The sequence below is a fragment of the Agelaius tricolor genome, unplaced genomic scaffold, assembly GCF_023055355.1.
Source record: "Agelaius tricolor isolate 1412-34295 unplaced genomic scaffold, bAgeTri1.0.p SCAF_11, whole genome shotgun sequence".
In the NCBI taxonomy this organism is placed as follows: Eukaryota; Metazoa; Chordata; class Aves; order Passeriformes; family Icteridae; genus Agelaius; species Agelaius tricolor.
The window spans coordinates 180,782-201,491 of NW_027269271.1; the positions used below are offsets into that span (position 1 = coordinate 180,782).

The 20,710-nt window shown below is 42.9% G+C and overlaps 1 protein-coding gene across 1 annotated transcript; it reads right to left on the minus strand.

Moving 5' to 3' along the window:
* Positions 1-3,897: 3,897 nt before the first annotated feature.
* Positions 3,898-6,856, minus strand: RGS2 (regulator of G protein signaling 2). Its single transcript, XM_071435654.1, has 5 exons — positions 6,687-6,856; positions 6,431-6,532; positions 6,268-6,329; positions 5,249-5,415; positions 3,898-4,870 (listed from the first exon to the last, which is right to left on the minus strand). The coding sequence occupies exons 1-5, from the start codon at positions 6,794-6,796 to the stop codon at positions 4,676-4,678; spliced, it is 636 nt and encodes a 211-aa protein (XP_071291755.1). The 5' UTR covers positions 6,797-6,856; the 3' UTR covers positions 3,898-4,675.
* Between the last annotated feature and the right edge of the window lie 13,854 nt (positions 6,857-20,710).

The following is a 20,710-nucleotide window of genomic DNA, read 5'->3' on the forward strand; positions in this document are numbered from 1 at the left end:
AGAGCATTTGATGAGGGTCAGCAGCCTTGGTGTTGTTCTTTAGAAGGTTAATTTACACGTTGCCTCTTGGTAGCACAGAGGACTCTCCTTCAGCTTGCCCTGTGCGGTGGTGTCTACGCAAGCCCTTCAAAACCCAAATTGTTGCTGGATGCGGTCAGTTGAAACTCCTGACCTAGTTTCTCAAAATGATGTGGATGGCTTAAAAAATTAGATTTACTGCTTTTTTAAATGATTGTGTAGTCTTTGCTTCAAGTTCTTGTTTGAGGAATTGCTAGAGATACTCCAGTTGCAATTATGAATTTCTCTTCATTGTCATAAAGGTGACAGGTGTATTTTTATGTGATACATGATCAGGGAAACTGCTTGCCTCTAGCAGCTAGGAAAAATACCAACTATTTTGACATTGTGATTTAAAAACAGTCATATGTGGATAGTTAGAAGTTGCTGTTATTCCAGTTTTGCTGGGTCTCGAAGGCAAAGACTTCAATGTATTCAAGTCTGTGCTAAAAGCTTTCTAGCATAAATTCCTGAGCAAAAGCTGCAGCAGCAGCAGCAGCAGCTGCTATCTGGCATAGAGTCCCTGGCATCGAGTCCAAAGTTCTGAGAAGGAGTAGCAGCAGCAGGCTTCTTTCTTCTTGATGATGATGATGATCATGGAGAAGAAGAAGCAGCAGCAGCAGGAGGAATAACAGCCATTTTGCTTCTTCTTCTTCATTCTCCTTGCACCCCATTACAGGGGCATTTAATTCATAAAACAACCAATCAGCTAAAAACACAATTCTAAAACATTCTTTCTAAACTAATCTAAGCATAATTCTAATGTACAAAAGTAGTACAAAACTAATACGAAAGTAGTGTCAGTTATTACCTAAATGTTTATGCATATAATTTTATCTATTTACGCATATAGCTTTATCTGTTTACATGAATAATTCTATCTATTCTATCTAGAAATACAAGCAATGTTCTGCTATGTTTTCGTTATGTCTGGAGCTAAGTTACTGAACTTTAAACTAGGTTTTAGGGCCTTACTAGCTAACACAGTCTCTTAAAGCACTTAAGATATATTTCTACTTACTTAAAACTATAACTAACTGCTGCCTCCACTTAAAGTTACACTTCTACTTCATATCTAGGTGGCTTTATATATTTCAGCTTCCTTAAAGGGTCTAATTCAAACCCTACATTTCTTTCTCTCTCTGAAGGACTCTGAGAGACTTCTGTCTCATGCACTCCAACAGCAGGGGTGTTTCAACAATTCCAGATCCTCAGACCTATGTGCAGTTATCAAGTATGGGCTGGCAGTGACTTGCTTGGGATCAGTCTGGGCTCGCTGTGTGGCTGGAGGCAACACCCAGGTGCTGGGGTGCCCTCCTGCAGGTGCCCACTTCTCACTCCTCAGCTTTTTGCAGAATGTCTGTTACCTATCAATGCTGGGCTTGTTTACGCATTTGTCCAGGTTCTGTGCTCCTTCACAGCTATTCACTGAGATCCTTCTTATTTTTCTACCTGGACAGCTCCAGCCCGTATCCCAAATAGTGAATGTGGGCAGGAGCAGTTTTATAACCTACTAAAAAATGGATAGTGCTCTGGCCAGCTGCTGAGCAGCACCCAGACCTTGGCCCAGAGGACCCCAGTTCTGTCACTCTCCCCTTGCTGCTTCCATGCCAATCCTGTCCCCATGTCAGTCCTATCCCTGGCATCACAGTGTGTTTGGCTGTGGGCAGCCTGGTGGAACTGGGGGTGTGTGAATGTGGACAGCCTGTGGGGGAAGGAGCGGTTTATTATTTGTTGCCTTTGGATACTGATACCAGAGTACCAATTTTAACTGCAGCTGTGAGGCTGCCTGGAGTACGGAACCAGCATCTCTTAAAGCAATTGTTTGGGTTTTATTTCCATAGGAAATGTTCATAGCAATATCTCGGGTTGCAGCACTCCCAATATGCCTGTATTACCTGGTTTTCTAGTGAAGCTTCCTCCTAGGAGTTGGGAAAACAGATTAAAAATGGAAAAGCAGAAATTGGAAGGAATATTGTGTGTTGGATTTTACAAGCAAGATGTTTTAATTTTTTTTTCTCTTTTATCAAGGGTTTTGTTTTTTTTAACCAACCCTTGATACCAGGTTGTTTTGCTGCACAGCTTGGCTGTGGAGCCAGGCCTCTCTGTGCTGCAGACAGACTGTGCCAGGGACTCAGCATGGCTCAGTTGCTTTGTGAGCCCAGTGGCTTGCTCTGTGGCAGCTGCAGAGCTGCCTGCATGGCCTTGCTAATGCTCAATACTCATAAGTCAGATTTTAAAAATACCCCAGGGCAGCCTCAGGCAGAGATGCCAGGCCTAACAGCCCCACTTAATTTCCTCTACATACTGTGCTATGAGTTGTTCAGGCACCTGCTGAAACTAGAAATGTTTCTTTCCTTAAAACAAGACACCAGCAAATGTGGGTAATTACCACATCACAAATTGTCACAGTTGAATCTTCATGGGATTATTCCTGCCCCAGGTTTGAGTCTTTAATAGGTATACTGCGTACTATTTTTATTATTTTGTTACATTACAAAAGCAATTATCAGCCCAAATCTGTTTTCCCTTGTTAGTAAAAAAACCTCTGTTGCAGGAAATTATTGGGATGAAGTTTTTTTTGTGCTTTCTTTATGTGAACTTAACTGATCAGCAAATGTAGCTGCATGAGAGCTGGCTCTCACAGCCCCAGCCACCTATGGCAAGGTGGGGGCCATACCAAATAAATTTCTGTGCAGAGAGCCAGTATAATAGACGTGTATATCTGCAGGTATGTATGTATTCACTATACATAGAATCCTCATGTAATTATAGTCTGGTTGGGGTTGGAATAAGCCCTAAAGATGATCTAGTTCCCACCCCCCTGCCATAGGCAGGGAACCTCCCACCAGACCAGGCTGCTCAAAGCCCTGTCCAACCTGGTCTTGAACACTTCCAGGGATGGCGCAGCCACAGCTTCTCTGGGCTACCTAGTCCAATGCCTCTCCACCCTCATAGCAAAGCACTTCCTCTTAACATTTAATCTAGTCTGACCTATTCTGTTGGAATCCATTCCCCTTTTTCTTGTCACTCCATGCTCTTGTGAAAGCCCCTCTCCATCTTTCTTGTAGGCTCCTCTCCTGCAATGCATATATACAGACCTGAAGGAGCTGCTTTTGAATAGCTTTTTGGATGTGTAACTGAAGTAGAAAAAACCATAGTTAGAATTTTCTTGATGCTTGGATATACATGAAATCAGCAATTAAAGCAGAGAAACTGTGCATTGGAATAAAAATAGCTAGAGCCAGGACCTAAACAGACCTGAAATGAAGATGCCACAAAGCTAACTAGAGACTGGTTTTGGGTAAAATAGTATATGGAATAACAATGACCAGTAATTTTTCCCGAAGCAACTATCACCTAGCTGGGAGTCAAATGCCTTTATTGTACTATTGCCTCTCCTGACTTTGCACAGGTTTTGTGATATTAAAATCCTCCTAAACACTGTCTGAAGAAGCTGTTGGGCAGGAGCAAGTGCAGTACCATGGGTGCCTGTGTTCCCAGTGTCATCCTGTGAGCTACAGCAGCATTGCAGCTCTGTTTGATCTGGCATCATGGGTAGCTGAATGTGTGCCTAGCACATCTTAGAGATTGGCTTCACAGACATGTTGGGACAGAGGATGTGGTTGAACATGTCTCCCTGTTAAGCTTTCAAGCTCTGAAGGTTTTTATTCTGTTGATAAAAAACAAACAGAAAACTCAATTCATAGATTAAGAACTACCTGCTTTAAAATTAGCTCTATTAAGATCTCACCCAGGACCCACAGTCCCCATACTCTGGAGTCCAGCACCAGACAGTGTTTATCTGTATGTGCAACACACATTAGGCAACAAAAGAAGCTTTGTACCAAAATAGTTTATTAAAAACAATAAAATTTCATTGAATCTTGCTGTCTTTAAGACAGAATTATGACATTGCAGCATTCAACACAATCATAATCCACATATAAATATAGTGCTATACAGCTCCTCTTTGCCTTGGCCAAATTCTGCCCTCAGTCTGGCCCCAACAGCCCTGCTGACACAACCCAGCCCTGCATACTTTAGCTGCAGAACCTGTTCCTCTGGGAACTGAGTTATTCTATCCTTTCCTCCCCTCACAGTGCTGTTACTGTGAAGAGGTTACACAGAAACCCAGCACAGCTCTTAGCAGCTCAAGGCAGTAACAGAACCGGTGTGAGCACACTGAGCCACCAACAACAGCATCCCACTGGGGGATGTTTAGGAAAAATAAATAGGCAACCAATTACTCAAGCTCCCAGCAGTGCCCAAGTGCAGAGAGCAGCTTCTGTTCACAAGAAGGAAGCTCTGTCTGGACCCACCACATCGCTCCTCGGCCATGACAGAACAGCTCCTGCAGAGCCACCTCTTGCTGCAGCTCTGGCAGAGAAGGGCAGTGCCAGCAGCTGGCTGGCATGCCTCTGACATCTCCTCTGAACACCCTCCGACAGCATCACTCTGGGCCATCAGCTCTGCACCAAAGTCAATATTTGTCCTTGCACTGTGGCATATAGACTGAGTGCCCGGTGCCCCAGCCTTTTGGGTCAGGATGCTGCTCATGAGCTGTGGCTCGGCTTCCTCACCAGCCCAGAGGTTGCTTCTCCTTCCTCTCCATCTCTCATGTGCCCTGGGCTGCTCTGCTGATAGGTGTCTTCTTGCACAGTTCCTGATAGAATTCAGATTCCAAAAACCGTGGGTAGGAGTTATTCTCCATTAAGCTGTAAACTCTCTTCTGCGCCACACTGAAGCAGTTATGGGTGGCTTCCTGGATGTTCTGTGCGATCAGGTTCTTGGTCTGGAAGTCTATGTTTATCTGAAATACAGAAAGATTACTCCTTAGAGCAGAATTCAAGTAAGTGTTAATACACAGTACAACTTCTGAAGAGGTGAAAAAGGCAAGACCCCATTACTGCAGGGTCAAATTACTGGAGAATTTTCTTTAAAAAAAATTCTTCTTTTGCACAAAACCAAAGCTAATTCAGATATATCTTTTCTCAGTTAAAACGGAAATTCTCTGCAATGCTGCTTGTGCCATTTTCCAGCTTGGTGAAAAGGCACTTGTATTCAGACCCAGACGTTAACAGGGAGGTTATGCACAATGCAGTTTGACATCTGTATCTTGAGTTCAAAGAAATAACAGCTGTGAGAACTCAAACAGCAGAGCATTTATGTATAAGCAGCTTTTCTTTACCTCTTTGGGAGCCTCCTTTTCAATGAAGTCATTGTAGATTTTCTTTGCTTTCAATGTCAGCTTTTGGGGCGATTTTGTTTTCTTGAAGTCCTCACAGGCCAACCAGAACTCAATGTTCTCTTCACAAAATTCAGACTTTAAAAAAGCTCGGAAAGCAGCAAGACCATCTAAGGAAAGAAAAAAATACTCATCATCAATTAACTATTTCAGGAACCTTGATTTTACCTATTGGTTATATCAGCTTCTACCAGAATGCTTTGTTGTAGGTCTATTTTTTCAGTAGTATCATGGCAAAAAAAAAAAAAATCCATAATTTATGCTTGTAAGCAAGTTAATGCTTTAACAGCTTGCAGATGTCCCTTTGAGTTTGCCATTTCTTAGGCGAACACAAAAAATAAAACCATTTCTATGGTTATGTTTCCTTCTGTAATGCCTAAGAATGCATTAAAAAAACCCATTTCTTTCTAGATAAGATCTCCTCTGTTAACCTTTACACTGCAGTAAATGACTGCTACAGTACTCTGGAATATTCTTTCAATGGAAAGGATGACTAAAGCTCAAAGAGCAAATAGTACTATTATTTCTTAGTCATTTTGCTTTGCTAGTGAATGCTGCTTCTTGCAGAGCTACAGTAAAACCCCAGGATCACTGAACCCATGTTGCATGATCCTTCCCACATTACTGGAAAGCATTTGCTTTGCTTATGCAGTGAGCTCAGGGAAGAAACATCCTTCTCCCATTTGGCAAAGCCAAGCTAACAGGTATGATTTTAGCTATGGGGGTTTCAAGAAAGAAACAAAATCTACTGAGATATTCTTTGTTTTATTATTAGTTTACATTAAAAAAAAAAACTTCTATGTATTTTGGCTTTAACTGTTAAAAGCGTTTAACTTGCAAGACCAGAATCAAGCTCTTTATGTGAGAGGTACAATACTGACATGAAAGGAAGCAAACTCTTACAGACATATAAACTTCTCCTTCCCTTGCTCCCAAATATTACTTTTTCAAGACAAACTTACATTTGTTAGCAAGCAGTTCATCAAAGGCTTCTGACCACAGCTGCGCTTCTTCAGGTGAAGGTCTGCAGAAAGAGAGTGAGAACATTAGACTACACTGCTCAAGCTTTACTGCTTTTGAAGAACACTCAAGTTATTTAAACAGAGTCTCTTTCTCATAACTTACCTGAAGTAGTTGCGGTGTTTCCCTGCCTTCTTAGACTTCCTTTTGTTAGAGTTGGAAGAGTTCTGCAGGAAGTAGCTCAGTCTTGTTTTCCAATCTTTAATGCTGGAAAAAAGAAGAGGGATATGCTCGCTTAAAATGACAGCTCGCAAAGCTTTAGACAGCAGCGCTTTCCCTGAGGCGGCTCCTGCAGCAGCAGTCACCCAGAGCCCCTGAAGGCAAGGAAAACGCTTCCCGTCCTGCGGGCGAGGGGACTCACATCGTTCTCTTCATCCTGCCCTTGTCGGCCTCCTCCGGCTCGCTGCGGCGGCGGCCGCCCCGCTCCATGCGCCCGCCGTGCCGCACTACCAGCAACAGCGCGCTCTGCATCGCCGGCCGCTCCGGCCACCCGGGCCGCGCCCGCTCTTATGGCCCCGCGGGCGGGCGGGGCCGGGCCGGGCCGGGCGGGGCGGGGCCGGGCTGGGCTGAGGGCGGCGCCGAGCCAGCCACGGTTGCTTGTCTTTCCCAGCATAGCAAGCTGGGCTCTCTTCTGCATCACGTCTGCTTTTCCCCCATTATTTTGTTTTTCCTTACTCCCCCCCTTCTTGGAAATCTTTCGGCGTGTCACACTGCCAAAGGGCTGGCTGTCCTTTCCGTCAGTCAGAAACTACCCTGCTCTTCTGGAGGTTTTTCTTTTAAGGTTCAGATTTTTGAGTGTGACCGGTACGTGAAAAAGGAAGGACTTAGCCATATTTCTTCAAAAATTTAAGTAGATCTAAGTTTGAGTTTACGGTGCTTTTGGTGTCGCCCCTCTGCTAACCCAGGCTGTGAATCCCTTCCACCCCGTGTCTGCGCAGGATTTAGCTCTGGGCAGTGTTGCCACCTACCAGTGAATTGTGGAAATCACTCCCAGTACTGGAAGCTGAAGTTGCAGCGCCTTACTCGAGCACTCGGCTTGTTGAATAGGCCATGTGGTCCTTCTCAGCAGCATCCAGCTGGAGGGTATAATGTCCAAACAATTTGGATTTATGAACCATGTGAGTTTCTCTTTACCCTCTCTCTGCTTTTCTGTTCTTTTCTGTGCATGTGTCTTCCTCTCCACAATACCCTAGAGCCTGTCTTTCCTGCAACAAAAAACACCGTCCAGAGAAACTGACTCCCAAAATGCCAGCTAACTTCAACACAATCATGTAGCATAAATGTCTGATCCTTTGAGATAATCACTGTGTCCTTACAACCCCTGCTTGCTGAACACCCACAAGCCGCACTAAAGCATTTTGCTTTAAATGGGGAAAAAGAATGCCATTTAATTTGTGACAGCATTTAAACAACTTTTCACTGCTTCTGATTGTACTTTGCAGTAAATATTGATGATCTGATAGGAGAATAAAGTTCAATCCTACAAATTTTAACAAATCACTTGAATTTTTGCGACAGGTAGCTCTTAGTCCTGTATGTACATAAAGCAAAATTATTGTGAAGGTGGTTACCATAGGAGAAAGTATGGAAAGAGGAGGGCTCTAAGTGGTGTAAAAGCATGCATTCCAGAAGCTCTGTGGAGTGAAATTGCCAAAGCAAAGAGCGGGCAGGCAGTGCCAGGACGATGAACGGGTGTGTGCTGACTGCCTTCCAGCACTTCATTCTTCACTGGCGTGGAGATCCAGGGCCAGGTGAGCTGTGAGCGTTCCGGGGCTGCGGGACCGCCTGTGACAAGGAAAACACTGCCCGGGGCTGCGGGACAGCCTGTGACACGGAGGAACACCGCCCGGGGCTGTGGGACAGCCTGTGACACAGGGGAACACCGCCCGGGGCTGCGGGACAGCCTGTGACACAGGAAAACACCGCCCGGGGCTGCGGGACAGCCTGTGACACAGGGGAACACCGCCCGGGGCTGCGAGACAGCCTGTGACACAGGAAAACACCGCCCGGGGCTGCGGGACAGCCTGTGACACAGGGGAACACCGCCCGGGGCTGCGAGACAGCCTGTGACACAGGAAAACACCGCCCGGGGCTGCGGGACGGCCTGTGACACAGGAAAACACCGCCCGGGGCTGCGGGACGGCCTGTGACACGGGGGAACACCGCCCGGGGCTGTGGGACAGCCTGTGACACAGGGGAACACCGCCCGGGGCTGCGGGACAGCCTGTGACACGGGGGAACACCGCCCGGGGCTGCGGGACAGCCTGTGACACAGGGGAACACCGCCCGGGGCTGCGAGACAGCCTGTGACACAGGAAAACACCGCCCGGGGCTGCGGGACAGCCTGTGACACGGGGGAACACCGTCTGCACGTGCGGGCCTGGCACAGGCAGGCTTGGAATAATACCGGGAAACTCAGCCTTGGCCTTCCCCACGCTGTAGCCCCTGAAAAGGATCAAATGGTCTGCAAAGCAGAACAGCACATCCCCACCTGCCACCTGACTGCAGATTTCCCCAGTTTGGATGCTGGTTTCGAGTTTCTTTTACCTGATTCTCAAAGCTGAAGGGGGGAAAATGTGCCAGCTATTGGGAAGTGGGAAACTTCAGAATCTAGCAAGCTACAGTAAGGTTTGGTCTAGCAATTATATTTTGGGAGCTTACCCGTAGCACACCAGAGATCCAAAAGATGTTTAGATCCTGAAAAAATATTTTCTTGTTGGTCCTAGAGGAGGATTGCAAGGGTAGAGCTGGAATATTCCCCACATCTGCCAAGTTGTAAGTTGGCAGTAGTGAGCATATGGAAAACTGCAGCATGAATCATGTATTTATCTGATACTTTCTATTTCAAACTTTAAATTGCTTCTTTTAGAAACACGTAAAATGGAAGTACCAGTTAAGGAAGGCAGTTATAACGTGTAATATCTTTCAAGTGTAGAAAAAACAGCTAAAACATTAAGCTGAATATGGAATTATGGGCTTAGATGACCTTATAGAAAATTCTTATTGTAACATTTGGTTTAAAAACTAGATTGAAATTGTCAGCTGTGTTAGATATATTTTGGTTTATATATTTATTATACTTTTAAAGAATGGATATTACTGCTTTTTCCAGTAAAAGAGACACTTTACAAAATACTTTTTCACTTCACCATGGTGAGTTTTCTGGCTGGGACAGTTACCTTTGCAAGGACATAAATTACACATCTGCATGATAAAATGTGTTTTCCATTTATGTTCAAAGACCAAGAAAAAGCATCTGACTTCCGACAATGTCACCAGTGTGCTGTGCAAGGACCCAGTCAGGGCTGGGATGAAGAAAAGAGGCGGCTGGGATGTGGCCGGCTAAGTTCTCTCCTTGAGAACTTCTCTAGGTGCTGTGGGCATGAAGTGGCCCTGCATGGCTGCACTGCCTGCAAGAGTGTTTGGGCTCACTGAGCAGTTTTAAAGGTACCAAACCCAGGCATTACTTCATCTTATCAATTTCTGGTTTTCCAAAGCAAGATGACAAAATTGTTCGGGTTGTTAGCTTGCCTTTCTGAAGGGGCGTCTGTTTCACACCAGAGGTCCCATGCATTGACTGGGCAAGGGAGATTTGGCATCTCAGCCTTGTCCTGCACTGTCTTGCAAAAGGATATTGAAATATTCCAGGAAAATTAGGAATTGAGGTCGTAAAGAAAAGCCCTGGGTTGCAAGTGCAATACAGGTTCGGGTGTGTTAGCACAGCACAATGTGGAGTGCTGCTGGAAAATCTGTGTCTCCAAGGTGTGATTCCTTTCGTAGGAACGGGGGTGAGTGGCTCCAAGCAGTGCCCAGGGCGGCACTGCAGATCTGCCTCTGGGTATGCTGACCTCTGCCCTTTGGAAAAAGGGAAGCTCTTGGTGGCTGAGGACAAACGCAAACATAGTGTTCAAGCGTTTCCTTTACATCCTCCTTAAGGCTTCCATATATTTCTGTCCGATTGATCTCATTGTCAAAGGGCAAGGCTGAGGGAAAGCGGTGGGAGAAGAGAGCCCAGAGCCCAAACTTTGCTATTGAAGTCGGTGACAAATTTGCCATTGCCTGCAGCAAAATCTGATGTCAGACATTTAACGGCACAAGTGCTCACCCTGGAGATCACACTTTGCTTTTCAGAGCCTTTCTTGAGAATGTTCTGTTCTTTTTCTGCTTATACAATTCCTACAGGCACCAGGGATGGCTGGATGTACATGGGACTGTAAAACAGGCAATAAACATCCCAGGGAGAAGATTAGGATTTTTCCATCTCGGTCATGTTCTATGTCGCAATAGCTACGCTGATCTTTTGAAGTCGTCAGCAAGTTGTTCTCACTGAATGACACTTAAATCCATGTCTGCATTTTGTGAAATGCCAACACTTGTTTCTTTCTTTTACTTGGCTGGTAGGACACAGGAAAAGTGGTCCAGAGTTTATAGCTGAGTTTCATAAAGCCAGGAGGATAGAACATGCTTTTGCATGGTAGTTCAAACCGTGCATGGGAATTATTTGAGGGATGTCTTATTGAACCCTCAGCTATAAGTAGCTGAAAAATCATATTCAAAAGAAGGAACAAGATGTTGAGCCATGTCTTTTTGTTTTGTAATGCAAATTGCAAACAACACAGGTGAAGTTTCCTGGTTTTTTATTTTCTTGAATGTACAGCTGTATAATCCTGTGCTGTGCTGTGAGATGATTCATGTAAGCATCAGAACAGGAGATCAGCAAAGCACACCACATTGTGCCCCACTGTTCTTACCTCCCTTTCAGTCTGTGTCTTCTCTGAAGTGCAAGGACTGATCTGCATCAGTGCAGAGGAGCACAGATGTGCCCAGCTACGGTGCTGGTGAAGACTTTGTGCTGTACATTCCTCAATAACAGCAGCCAAGCTCAGGCTGTGTCAAAGGGCACAAATTTCTAAATGAATGGTTATGAATATTAAAATTGCCACTCTTTCTCATTTTTTAATAAGTCAAGAAGTTCACTCAAACCTTAGGTCTAATACTAATCCTATTCATTGCATTCTGCCTTTCTAGCTCCTGTTAGAATTTGAATTACATGTAGTAGGAGTGTTGTTTTCTTTGGATTTTTTTTCCTTGCGTTTTAAATTTTTGTTTGTTTGTTTGTTTTGTGTTTTTTTAATTGCTTGGAGAAGTCTCTGACTCTGGCCCTGCAGGCTGTGCCTGACAGGCAGTTGTACTTCCCCCAGTATTATTTTCCAGCCATAAAGCTCAAAAAGTGCAAATCACTAGAAGCCATTTCTGGATCTAAATTTAGCACTACTATGGATTAACATTGGACCAATCATATGCTCAGCCTTTCCTAAATAAAAAATAAAATATATCTCATTACAAATGGATCTTTTTTCACTTAGCAGCAAAATCCTCTGAGTAATGTATAAACTAGACAGGGTTCTCTGAGAGCTCATCAGTCCCAGCCCTCAGCCACCTTGTTTTACATAAACACTGACATTAGTTTATAAAAGTTTTAAAAATAGAGCTGAAATTTGTCAAGTGGATCAGCTGGGACTGGGTGTCTACATACAGGGTTGCTGTTGTGTGGATGTGTACATCTCCATTTTACTGATGCTGCGAAAAGAATATGAATTTAGGCATTGAGCCTAAATTGTGATTCACCCTCTGCCCCTGGGCATTTGGAAATACTGGTTTTGAAAGAGATACTGGACAGCAGCAGGCAGGAATTGGAACAGCAGGTTCCCTGGGAAGCAGGGATGGCTGTCGTGCTTGTATCAGATCTCCTCTATACCTTCTGCAAAAAAAGCTGAAAAGAGACCTGTTAATATAGTTTGCATTCTAAAGAACAGGACATTCTCAAATTCCTTATGCTTTTTGTCAATCCAGAAAGCAAGCAGCTTAGCAAGAAGCAGGTTATTTTTAACCATGAAGTTTTCTTAGCAGATAGAAGCTGGGACACCATCTCGGGTGAAGAGACATGATTAATCTTGTTTGAGGTTAGCCAGGTAATGCAGAACACTGACTCCGTGTCCTTTTCCACTTGCAGCCTCTTTTGCCCCCCTGCCTTTACAAAGATTGTATTTGTTAACCTGGGTGTACAGAGGGACATTAAACAATCAAATATGTTTGTTAAATCTGGATGTGGGCACCATCTTTATCATGTTATCTGCATGTAACACAGTCAGCACACAGCCCTTCTGATGACTCTTTAATCCATGTTAATAAAAGTCTCTGCAAATACCTGAATGGCGTTAGTCAGACTTTGATTCAGAAAGTCTCTGTGGCTTAGAGAATCACTCCCTTTTACAACTTCCACAGGTGGATACTGTCAGGAGCATAGCAGCAAGAAAGCTAGAGGTCAGAGCATAGGAGTATAACTATTTGTGCACCACCTTAAAAGTTCAAATTTAGATAAGCATTGAAAATAAGAAGTAAAAACAAGTACTTCTTTTGAAATGAGATAAAATTTCTTTCTCATTTTGCAATGGGCAAAAAAATGTTAAAAAGCCCACTTCTTGGGACACCCTGATCTCCATGCTGGATAGAACTAGCAGAAGTTTAATTACACTTTTTAGTGGAAAACAAAAACAGTAGCAAAATTTCAAATGTGTCAGTGGAAATTTTTTCATTTCTTTCAAATTATTTTAGGGTGATATTTTCTTTTTATCACTTTCAGCGCTGCTGCATAGGCTTTTCGGTGAAGAGTAGAAAGGTAATGAATGTCTTTGAGATGTGATAAAGACTGCATGGCAATGGAGAGGAAACACTGTCTGAGCAAATCTGCTTATCAGAGTCAGGAGGCATCTCAGGAAGGGCAGCCTTACACCCTTTTTAGTCATCATACTGACAAAAACAACTTCCAAATTTGTAGGGCAAACTCTCTGGAGTCAGAAAAGGCCAGAATGAAGGTTCCCTGTACAAGGCTATTAATCCCACAGTGGCACCCTGTGGGCTACTCCCAGAGTGAAGGCTAGGAGAGAAAGGAAAGACAGGATGAAATTTGTCCTCATCAAAGTGTGGAAATTCCCTCCCTGTCTCTGACACTGGGGAGGTCGGAGTATAACCAGGGTGTTTTAGGGGCAGTCTGGGAGACAGACATAGCCAAGTACCTTGACAGATTAGTCATTCCCTAAATGTTGCAAAATAATGTCCCAATCCTCCAAGCCCTGTAGGCAGGTACATGGTTCCCCAATAACTTTTTTTTTTAATTAGTTCAGCATTCTAACAGGCCTTCAGAACAGAGCAATTCATAGATGACTTTAGGTGAATCATTCAATGTGGAAAATACAGGTCCAAACCTATACAAATATGTGGAGAGAGTGATAAAAGAATTTCTTCTGTCTGAATAAATGTTAGGTAAAATTCCACAGAAATTAGTAAAGCTGTCCTTGCTGATATTGCAGTGCTAGATGTAGTCAGAACACTTATTGTCACAGCAAACAGCAGTGATAGGTAATTTTGCATTAAAGAAATTTTGCATTTTCTGGGCTGCTTGCAGTGCTAGAAAATGTCAGTGCAGGACTGTACATCACTACGGGTTGCACTCAGAATTTTGAAAGGCTGCAAATAACTTATTGACTGTTCTGGCAAACTCGTTTTTACAAGAGTCAGACTGTGACACGGCCTCCAGTTAGGAGCTGTGATGAAATCTCTACATCAAGCACTTGGTATTTCTCAAGAAAGCTCTTCAAGGATTGCTTGATGCGTCATAGAGAAAAGACAGCAAGAAACCTGTTTTAATAAAAGAATCAACAAAAATGTACCATTTTTTTCCTCTGGCTATAAGTACTAAAATGTACCAAATAGATAATTTAAAGGGAAAAAAGGAAATCTTGCCAGTTCTTAAAGGATGGGACAGGTTAATTGGAGGTGACAGAGAGGAGAGTTGAACATGTCTGTTCAGCCCTTCTCACCTCGCAGGTTCTTTTCCAAGATGCACTAGTGCAGAGGAGGGGATGCTCTGTGATGTTGGCTGTGATTTCACCTGCTCCTTCCGGGAAGCTTCTCTTAACTCTTTCAAAAAAGAAAGCAACTGTGTGGCAGGTTGTAAACGCACACTTCAAAACAGGATCTTTCAGTACTTTTTCTGATGCATGTTGCTGTGAGGTGTGGCACATGAGCTGCAGTTCAAGCTCTGGAATGGTGAACTTATTTCACATTTAACATTAAACTGGTGTTTAGTTGCTATGGGTTTTTTTTTTTTAATCAAATTGTTTACCTAATGTCTTTGTTTTAAGTAAGTTTGTTTTTCTGGTAGTTTTCCAACAGAAATGGTTATTTGAAGAATGGGACAACATTCCTGGCAAGTTTATGACTGAGAAAGATACCAGGGGACAAGAGGGCTCACATTAGCTCTCTGGGATATATGTGAACATATTAGGAATCATAGGATGCATAGGGGTTTTGAATTGCAAGGGGTAATGAAAAGAAGAACAAAAGTTATCTGGAGGAAATTACCTTCTGCTGTGTCCTATACCAATATCCATTGAATAACTAATGCCCAATGTATTGATTATGTTCTGCTTGCTTTGCCTCCAGGAGACATGAGGACAATTTTTTTCTGTGTATTATTTGAGGGATACTTCTTTGCATAAGTATTTTCTTTATTTCAGACAACTACTCCAAGCCATACACAATAAGCAGTGAAGAGAGATTTGGAACTGGACACAGAATAAACACAGGGAAAGCTTCTTGAAGCTAGAAGGTATTTTTGCATTGACAGTTTCTCTGCAAGTAAATGGAGAATAAAGAAGGATGTGGTGAGGTTCTCTGCTGGGTTTGCAGCAGGTATTGCACAACTGCCCTGTGTGCATCATATAGGAATAGTACTTTGAATCTTTGCTAAATATTCTTCTACTAGTACTATCTGCCAGTATTATTTAATTTGCTTCTAATAAAACAAATTGAAACAAGACGTTATTTTGTTACAACTCAAAATGCACTCAAATCGAGCTACTTTGTTTTCTTTGCCAGTTTGCATTTACATTTATAATGCATTACTAGACAGCTCATTTTCTTTTTTTTTTTTTTTGGTGCTAAATACAGCTGAGAAATCAACAGGTTTCCATTAAACTACATCCCCACGTTTTTTTTCCTCCCTCATCGGAGGAAATCTAGTGAGACTGGGTTTTGCTTGCCTGTCTGCTTTCTTTTAAGTTTCTGAGTGAAGAATCAACATATATTTGTAATGTTGTTACAGTGAGTCCTTTCTGACCTGGGGAAAGTGGATCAGTGTCCTGGTTTAGGGCAAATTTGGGAGAAAACCTCTAAATGGGTTATTCTGTTAAGAAAATTCAAGTGGCCCCTCCCCCAGCTGGTTCAGGAAAAGATTTCTTTGGAGGAAAGTGGAAAAAACCTGTTTATTTAGCAGGCAAAGCATTCACCAGCACAAAAAAAATGAGCAATATAAAACAATAAAACCTCTTGCTGCTCCGAAGAGATTACAAACTCAGAAAGTCCCTCTGTGGGCTGTAGCTCGGCTCACTCAGTCTCTTATCAGGCCCTCCAGGGCTGGAAATGTTGTGGCCCAGGCCCGGCCCAGTGGCCACAGGTGCAGCTGCCAGTGTTCTGCTGGGTGTTCAGTCCAGAGCAGGTTCAAATAGTTCCAAGAAAAAGAAAAAAACCACAGTCCAGGGAAATTCTCTGCTTCAGCAAGCTAAAACTAACTAAGAGCAAAGGAGAGTTCTGTCCTGCTGTCTGCCCATCTGCCGACAGCATAATCCAGGAGGAGGAATGTGGAGGAGTGAGTGCAGTGTCTGAAAACAAACTGCATGCTTCTTCTCTCCCCTCTTCACTCTCTGGAACAAGTCTTAAAGGTGCAAAACTTATTATTCAGCATAAAGAGAACAGATGACTGGGGATACAAGCTTCATATAGCCAACCCGGGACAATCAGGAAAGACCATGTACAGTCAGACCTACAACATGTCTGCTGTAGTTTGGGCTGGCTGTCTTGTCGATGGAGCTGGGTTACTATGATGGCTGTAGAGGTGAAAAGCATTATTTGTCAGCTGTGGCACATGTGTTTGTGTAGCTTTCCTGCAGGATCTAATCCAGCCCGCTGGCACCTCTGGCAAAACTCCTACTATGACTGGACACCCTCTGAGCAGAGTAGCCCTCAGAAGCATGCAGATTGTTCTCAGAGTGTGATAACAACATTTTGTGCCCTTTGGAATTTAAGGTAGTTTTAGGGAGAGAGAGATTGCAAGCTTCAATGATTCTGTTTCTGTAACCATTTTGAGACAAAATCCTCTCTAGGTAGAGATATCCATTTGTGTTGTTTACTTTGTCACAGTCAGCCTTTGCTCAGTCATTACCAGGCTGAGTTTTCATCAGCTCCTGGATAAATTGAGTTTCTTTTCTGCTAGTTCCTTAGTTACTCCAATGCCATTTTCAGGGCTCCACAAGACACTCCATTTTCTAGACATGCATTTTCACATGCATTTTGTGAACTACTGAAACATTACTTTTGCTCCTGTTGCCTTTTTTCATTTTTCCCTAACCAGATTTTGGTGAGTAGTTGAAAGTGCATGCACTTAAGAAATGTTGCAAGTGCTCAAGACGCAAGACAAAAAACATTACCAGGCAATTAGAGTTTGACACTTAATTGCTGCCCTTTTTGGAATGTCACGTTCAGAGCCACTAGAAAAATGTGGTGATGGTAAATCTTCCATGGTTTTTTTGCTATTTCCTGCCTAGTTCTTGCTGGGAGCGGGCTGGGATGTCCATGGGCAATAGGTCTGTACTATGGGTACTAAAGGACAGTAGTTTGGACTTATCTAACATGAGGAAGGAGACAGTGCAAAGAAGGGAAATTACAATGACTGAAGAGATGAAACCTCTAGGGGATCACTTGATACAAGCAGTAAGAGAGCAATTAGAATAAAAGCAAACCTGTCTTCAGCCAACAGGTAGTGACCACCTGGAACTGGCTTCCATGGGAGGCTGTGGGGGTGGGCCAGTCACTGTGTTCAAGTAAATTTATAGACAACAGATCCACAAAGAGATGTTGAAAAGGATGGGGATGCTCTAAAATCCCTATTGTAATAGGTGTGAATGCAGAACCACTGTGAGTGGAACAGAGCAAGAAAACAGTTGGATTTTTGTGCTTTCCCTACCTGCTTACTTCACCACCACTGGAGACTGAGTGCAAGGATAGAAAAGGCAGTCCTCTGCCCCACTGTGGCATTTTCTGTGCCCTTATAAGTTTTATTTATTGCTCAGACCACCATAAAATTAGAGGTTAAACAAGCATTTACCCTTGAAAACTCTACAAGTGAGGAAAGGAACTTGTATGTGTGCAAGATTTTGCTAGACTCAGACCCTATACTTTATTTGGTTAAAGAGGACCACAAACATTCACACAGCTGTATAAATAATCACGTCTAGTTAGTCCTGTCAACTGAGCCAAAAGAGAGATTTTAAGTGCCAAGGACTTTGAGCCAGGGTAAAATTAGAAAGAGATGTTCTAAGTATGTTTAGAAGATGAGGCATAGATAAAATCAGATAAGCAAAATTATTTAGTATCCTGTCACTTGTAAAATGTTTATCAGTTAAAAATAAAAGAAGTGAGAAAAATAAGTTAATCTTTTACAAGAAACAAAGCCACATCTGATGGCTGGGTTAGGAGCCTGTGTTTAATAAGCAGCAGGGGATGATGACAAACAGTCCACAGCAACTGCTGACAGCCATCCTGTTTTCAGCAGTTTGTGTACAGCTCTCCAAGAGATGCTACCTCAGAGGTAGAAAATCTCAATGTGTTGTCTTAGCTGGGGGTAATTATCTGGAAGATGAGTAGAAAAACATGAATGACTCAGCTGGATACTGGAGCTGTTTGGAGGTGTTCCAGCTGATTGGTTTTCTGATAGAAAAGGCTGATTCTTTCAAAGGATAACATCTCACTAAGATATGTAATCTCAATAAGAATGTCTTTTGTGCTGTGCCCAGACTATTCCTCAATTTTGCCAGGCTCTCTGACAGTCACCAGGCAGGTGGTACAGAGGTGAGCTCTTCCCAGCTTCCTCTGCTGGATTTTCAGTGGCTCCTTGCTGGTCTTGCAGTGAGCATTTCTGTCCTTCCAGCCACATCAGCTGACTCTGTTGTCTGTCCAAGTCTACCATTGCAGATGATATTTTTTCATATGTCTGAAATATTTTGCAGGCTGCATAGAAAATCTTCCTACATTAATATACAAAGAGCCTGGAGGCAAGAAAAGCCCTCAGAGAAAATACAGGAGATGTTTTTTTTCCTCCAGCAAGAAAAATGTCAATAGGTTCTTGTTTATTCATTTGGACATCAAGAGGGATTTTCAGTGTTATTCTGAAATATTGCCAGCTGCCCTTAGCAGTACACTAATATCTAATGGCGTATGCTAAGCTTCACCCTTATTTTGTTTATGAAACGGGACTTGTGGCACAAAAGATCTTGAGGAAGGTGCCTATACAAAAAATCTATTAGTGAGTTTCATAGCTTATGGCATTTATCAAATCTAATGATTCAGGCTACTTGTGGGGAGACAGGGGCAGAAAAGAGAAAAGAAAAAGCATCAGAGGTGACAGCAGGGCAAACAGGGACGTGCCAGGAAAGCACCTTGCAACACCAGGCTCCTGCATTTCTTCTTTGCCAAATCTGCTAATCTCTTTCAATACCTCATTTTTTATCAAATACGCCTCTTAAAAAATCACAGGATTGTGCCTAAAGGCATGTCATAAGTTGGGATGATTTTGAGTGTTTTCTGAACCTAAAATGTCACTTTAGCTGAGTGTTTTACTGCTTTTACAACCATGAGTATCACTGGAATGACAGGGCAGGAACAATCAACCATGTGTTCTTCACTGGGAAACAGTTCCTTATTTCAGTTATAACATTTGTAACTTCTTTGGCTCCGAGGTATACAGGTTCTCCATCAGAGAGATTTATTTTGTGCTTGGTAATTTATTATCTTTGTGTTATGGAAGTCAAAACTTTGCAACATATGAGGCAATGAAAATGTTGAGCTCAGCAAGTCATATTCTGGGAAAAAGACTGGAAGAAATGTCAGCCATGGATTTGCCATTCCTGGAAGGCAAGGCAAGATTTTACCTCAAGGAGAAACAAAGAAGTCACTTATGTTTGTTTATCACAGTGTAAGGACTAATTTACTCAGAGGGTGGAAAGTTTGGATTCATCTTTGTCTTTTCCATATGAAAACTACTGTCCTAATAAGGAAGGAAGAAGAAAAATGGGGCAATTGCTTGACAATTAATTCTTGCAAAAGAGAAAAAATATGTTTATAGAACCATGTTTCTATTATGGGATGGAACAACCAATTGTGAATTCAAACATGAACCATTTCAGCCTCTATAACTCCCAGATGTTTCTGCTGGAAGAGGCCAGCTCAGCCTTACTCCCTGTGCAGCCGAAAAAGGGATGTAGAGGGCTGGGGTTTCACCTGACAGCTAAACAAACCAAATGGTGATTTGTTTCTGCAGGGGGTGGTCTTGCTTCTCTGGGTCTGACCTTCATGTAGCCTCTGGATGTGACCCAGCTGGCTACTCCACTGCCAAACTGGTGCTCTTGTCCCTTTCCCAGTCACTGCATCTGACCTGAGAGGAATAATGAGAAGAGGGTTCAGGGTAAAGCTCCTGTCAGTGCATCTTTATGTCCTGCACTGCCTTTGCTGGATGACATTATACCCTAAGAAATGTAAAGATTACTCCTGTGCAAACTCATTGCCTGGAGTTTGGGACCTACCAATGATATTCTGAGGGGCAGACATTTAGAAGGAAAAATAGGTATTTTGTTGATCAAGTGACTTCTTTTTGGTGAATTCAATAAGAATGAAGCCAGTTTTCAGAAGCGTGTTTTGTAGCAATGAAAAACAGAGTTGGGTTGAAAGATTTGAAGTGGTCCCATGGCACAATGTTTTGTTTGCATCTGGATTAGGGAAAACATTTAAAAAAACTTCTCTGCCCTGTGAAACATTTCCTTTTAACCCTGAACTGATGGACATTGGAGAAGCTGGTTATTATTTCTTTCCTTTACAAGCAGAAAACACCAGTCTTTCCATATTTCTGATCAGCAAATTTCACCATGGATACAGATGACATAAAATACTCTTTTTTCTTTTCATTATGTGCACCATTAAAATACACTTGGCACAGTTCAGAGTACTTGTGAGATAGCCAGGTTTTAACCTTCAAATAAAAATATGCCTGTGTTTCTGATTTATTTGTCCTATTTATTAACTTTTTTTTTCCAAGATAACAAACTAGCTCTTGGGAATATAGCAACAGGTCAGAAGTGCTGTGGCAGGAATCCCAGTGCAGTGCAGCCTACACAGATGTTCCAAGAGCAACTGTCAGCCTCAGTGGGGGCTGAGCAGAGGGGTCAGCACAGGCAGGCGACAGCACTGCTTAGATGGATCCTGGCTGGCCAGAAA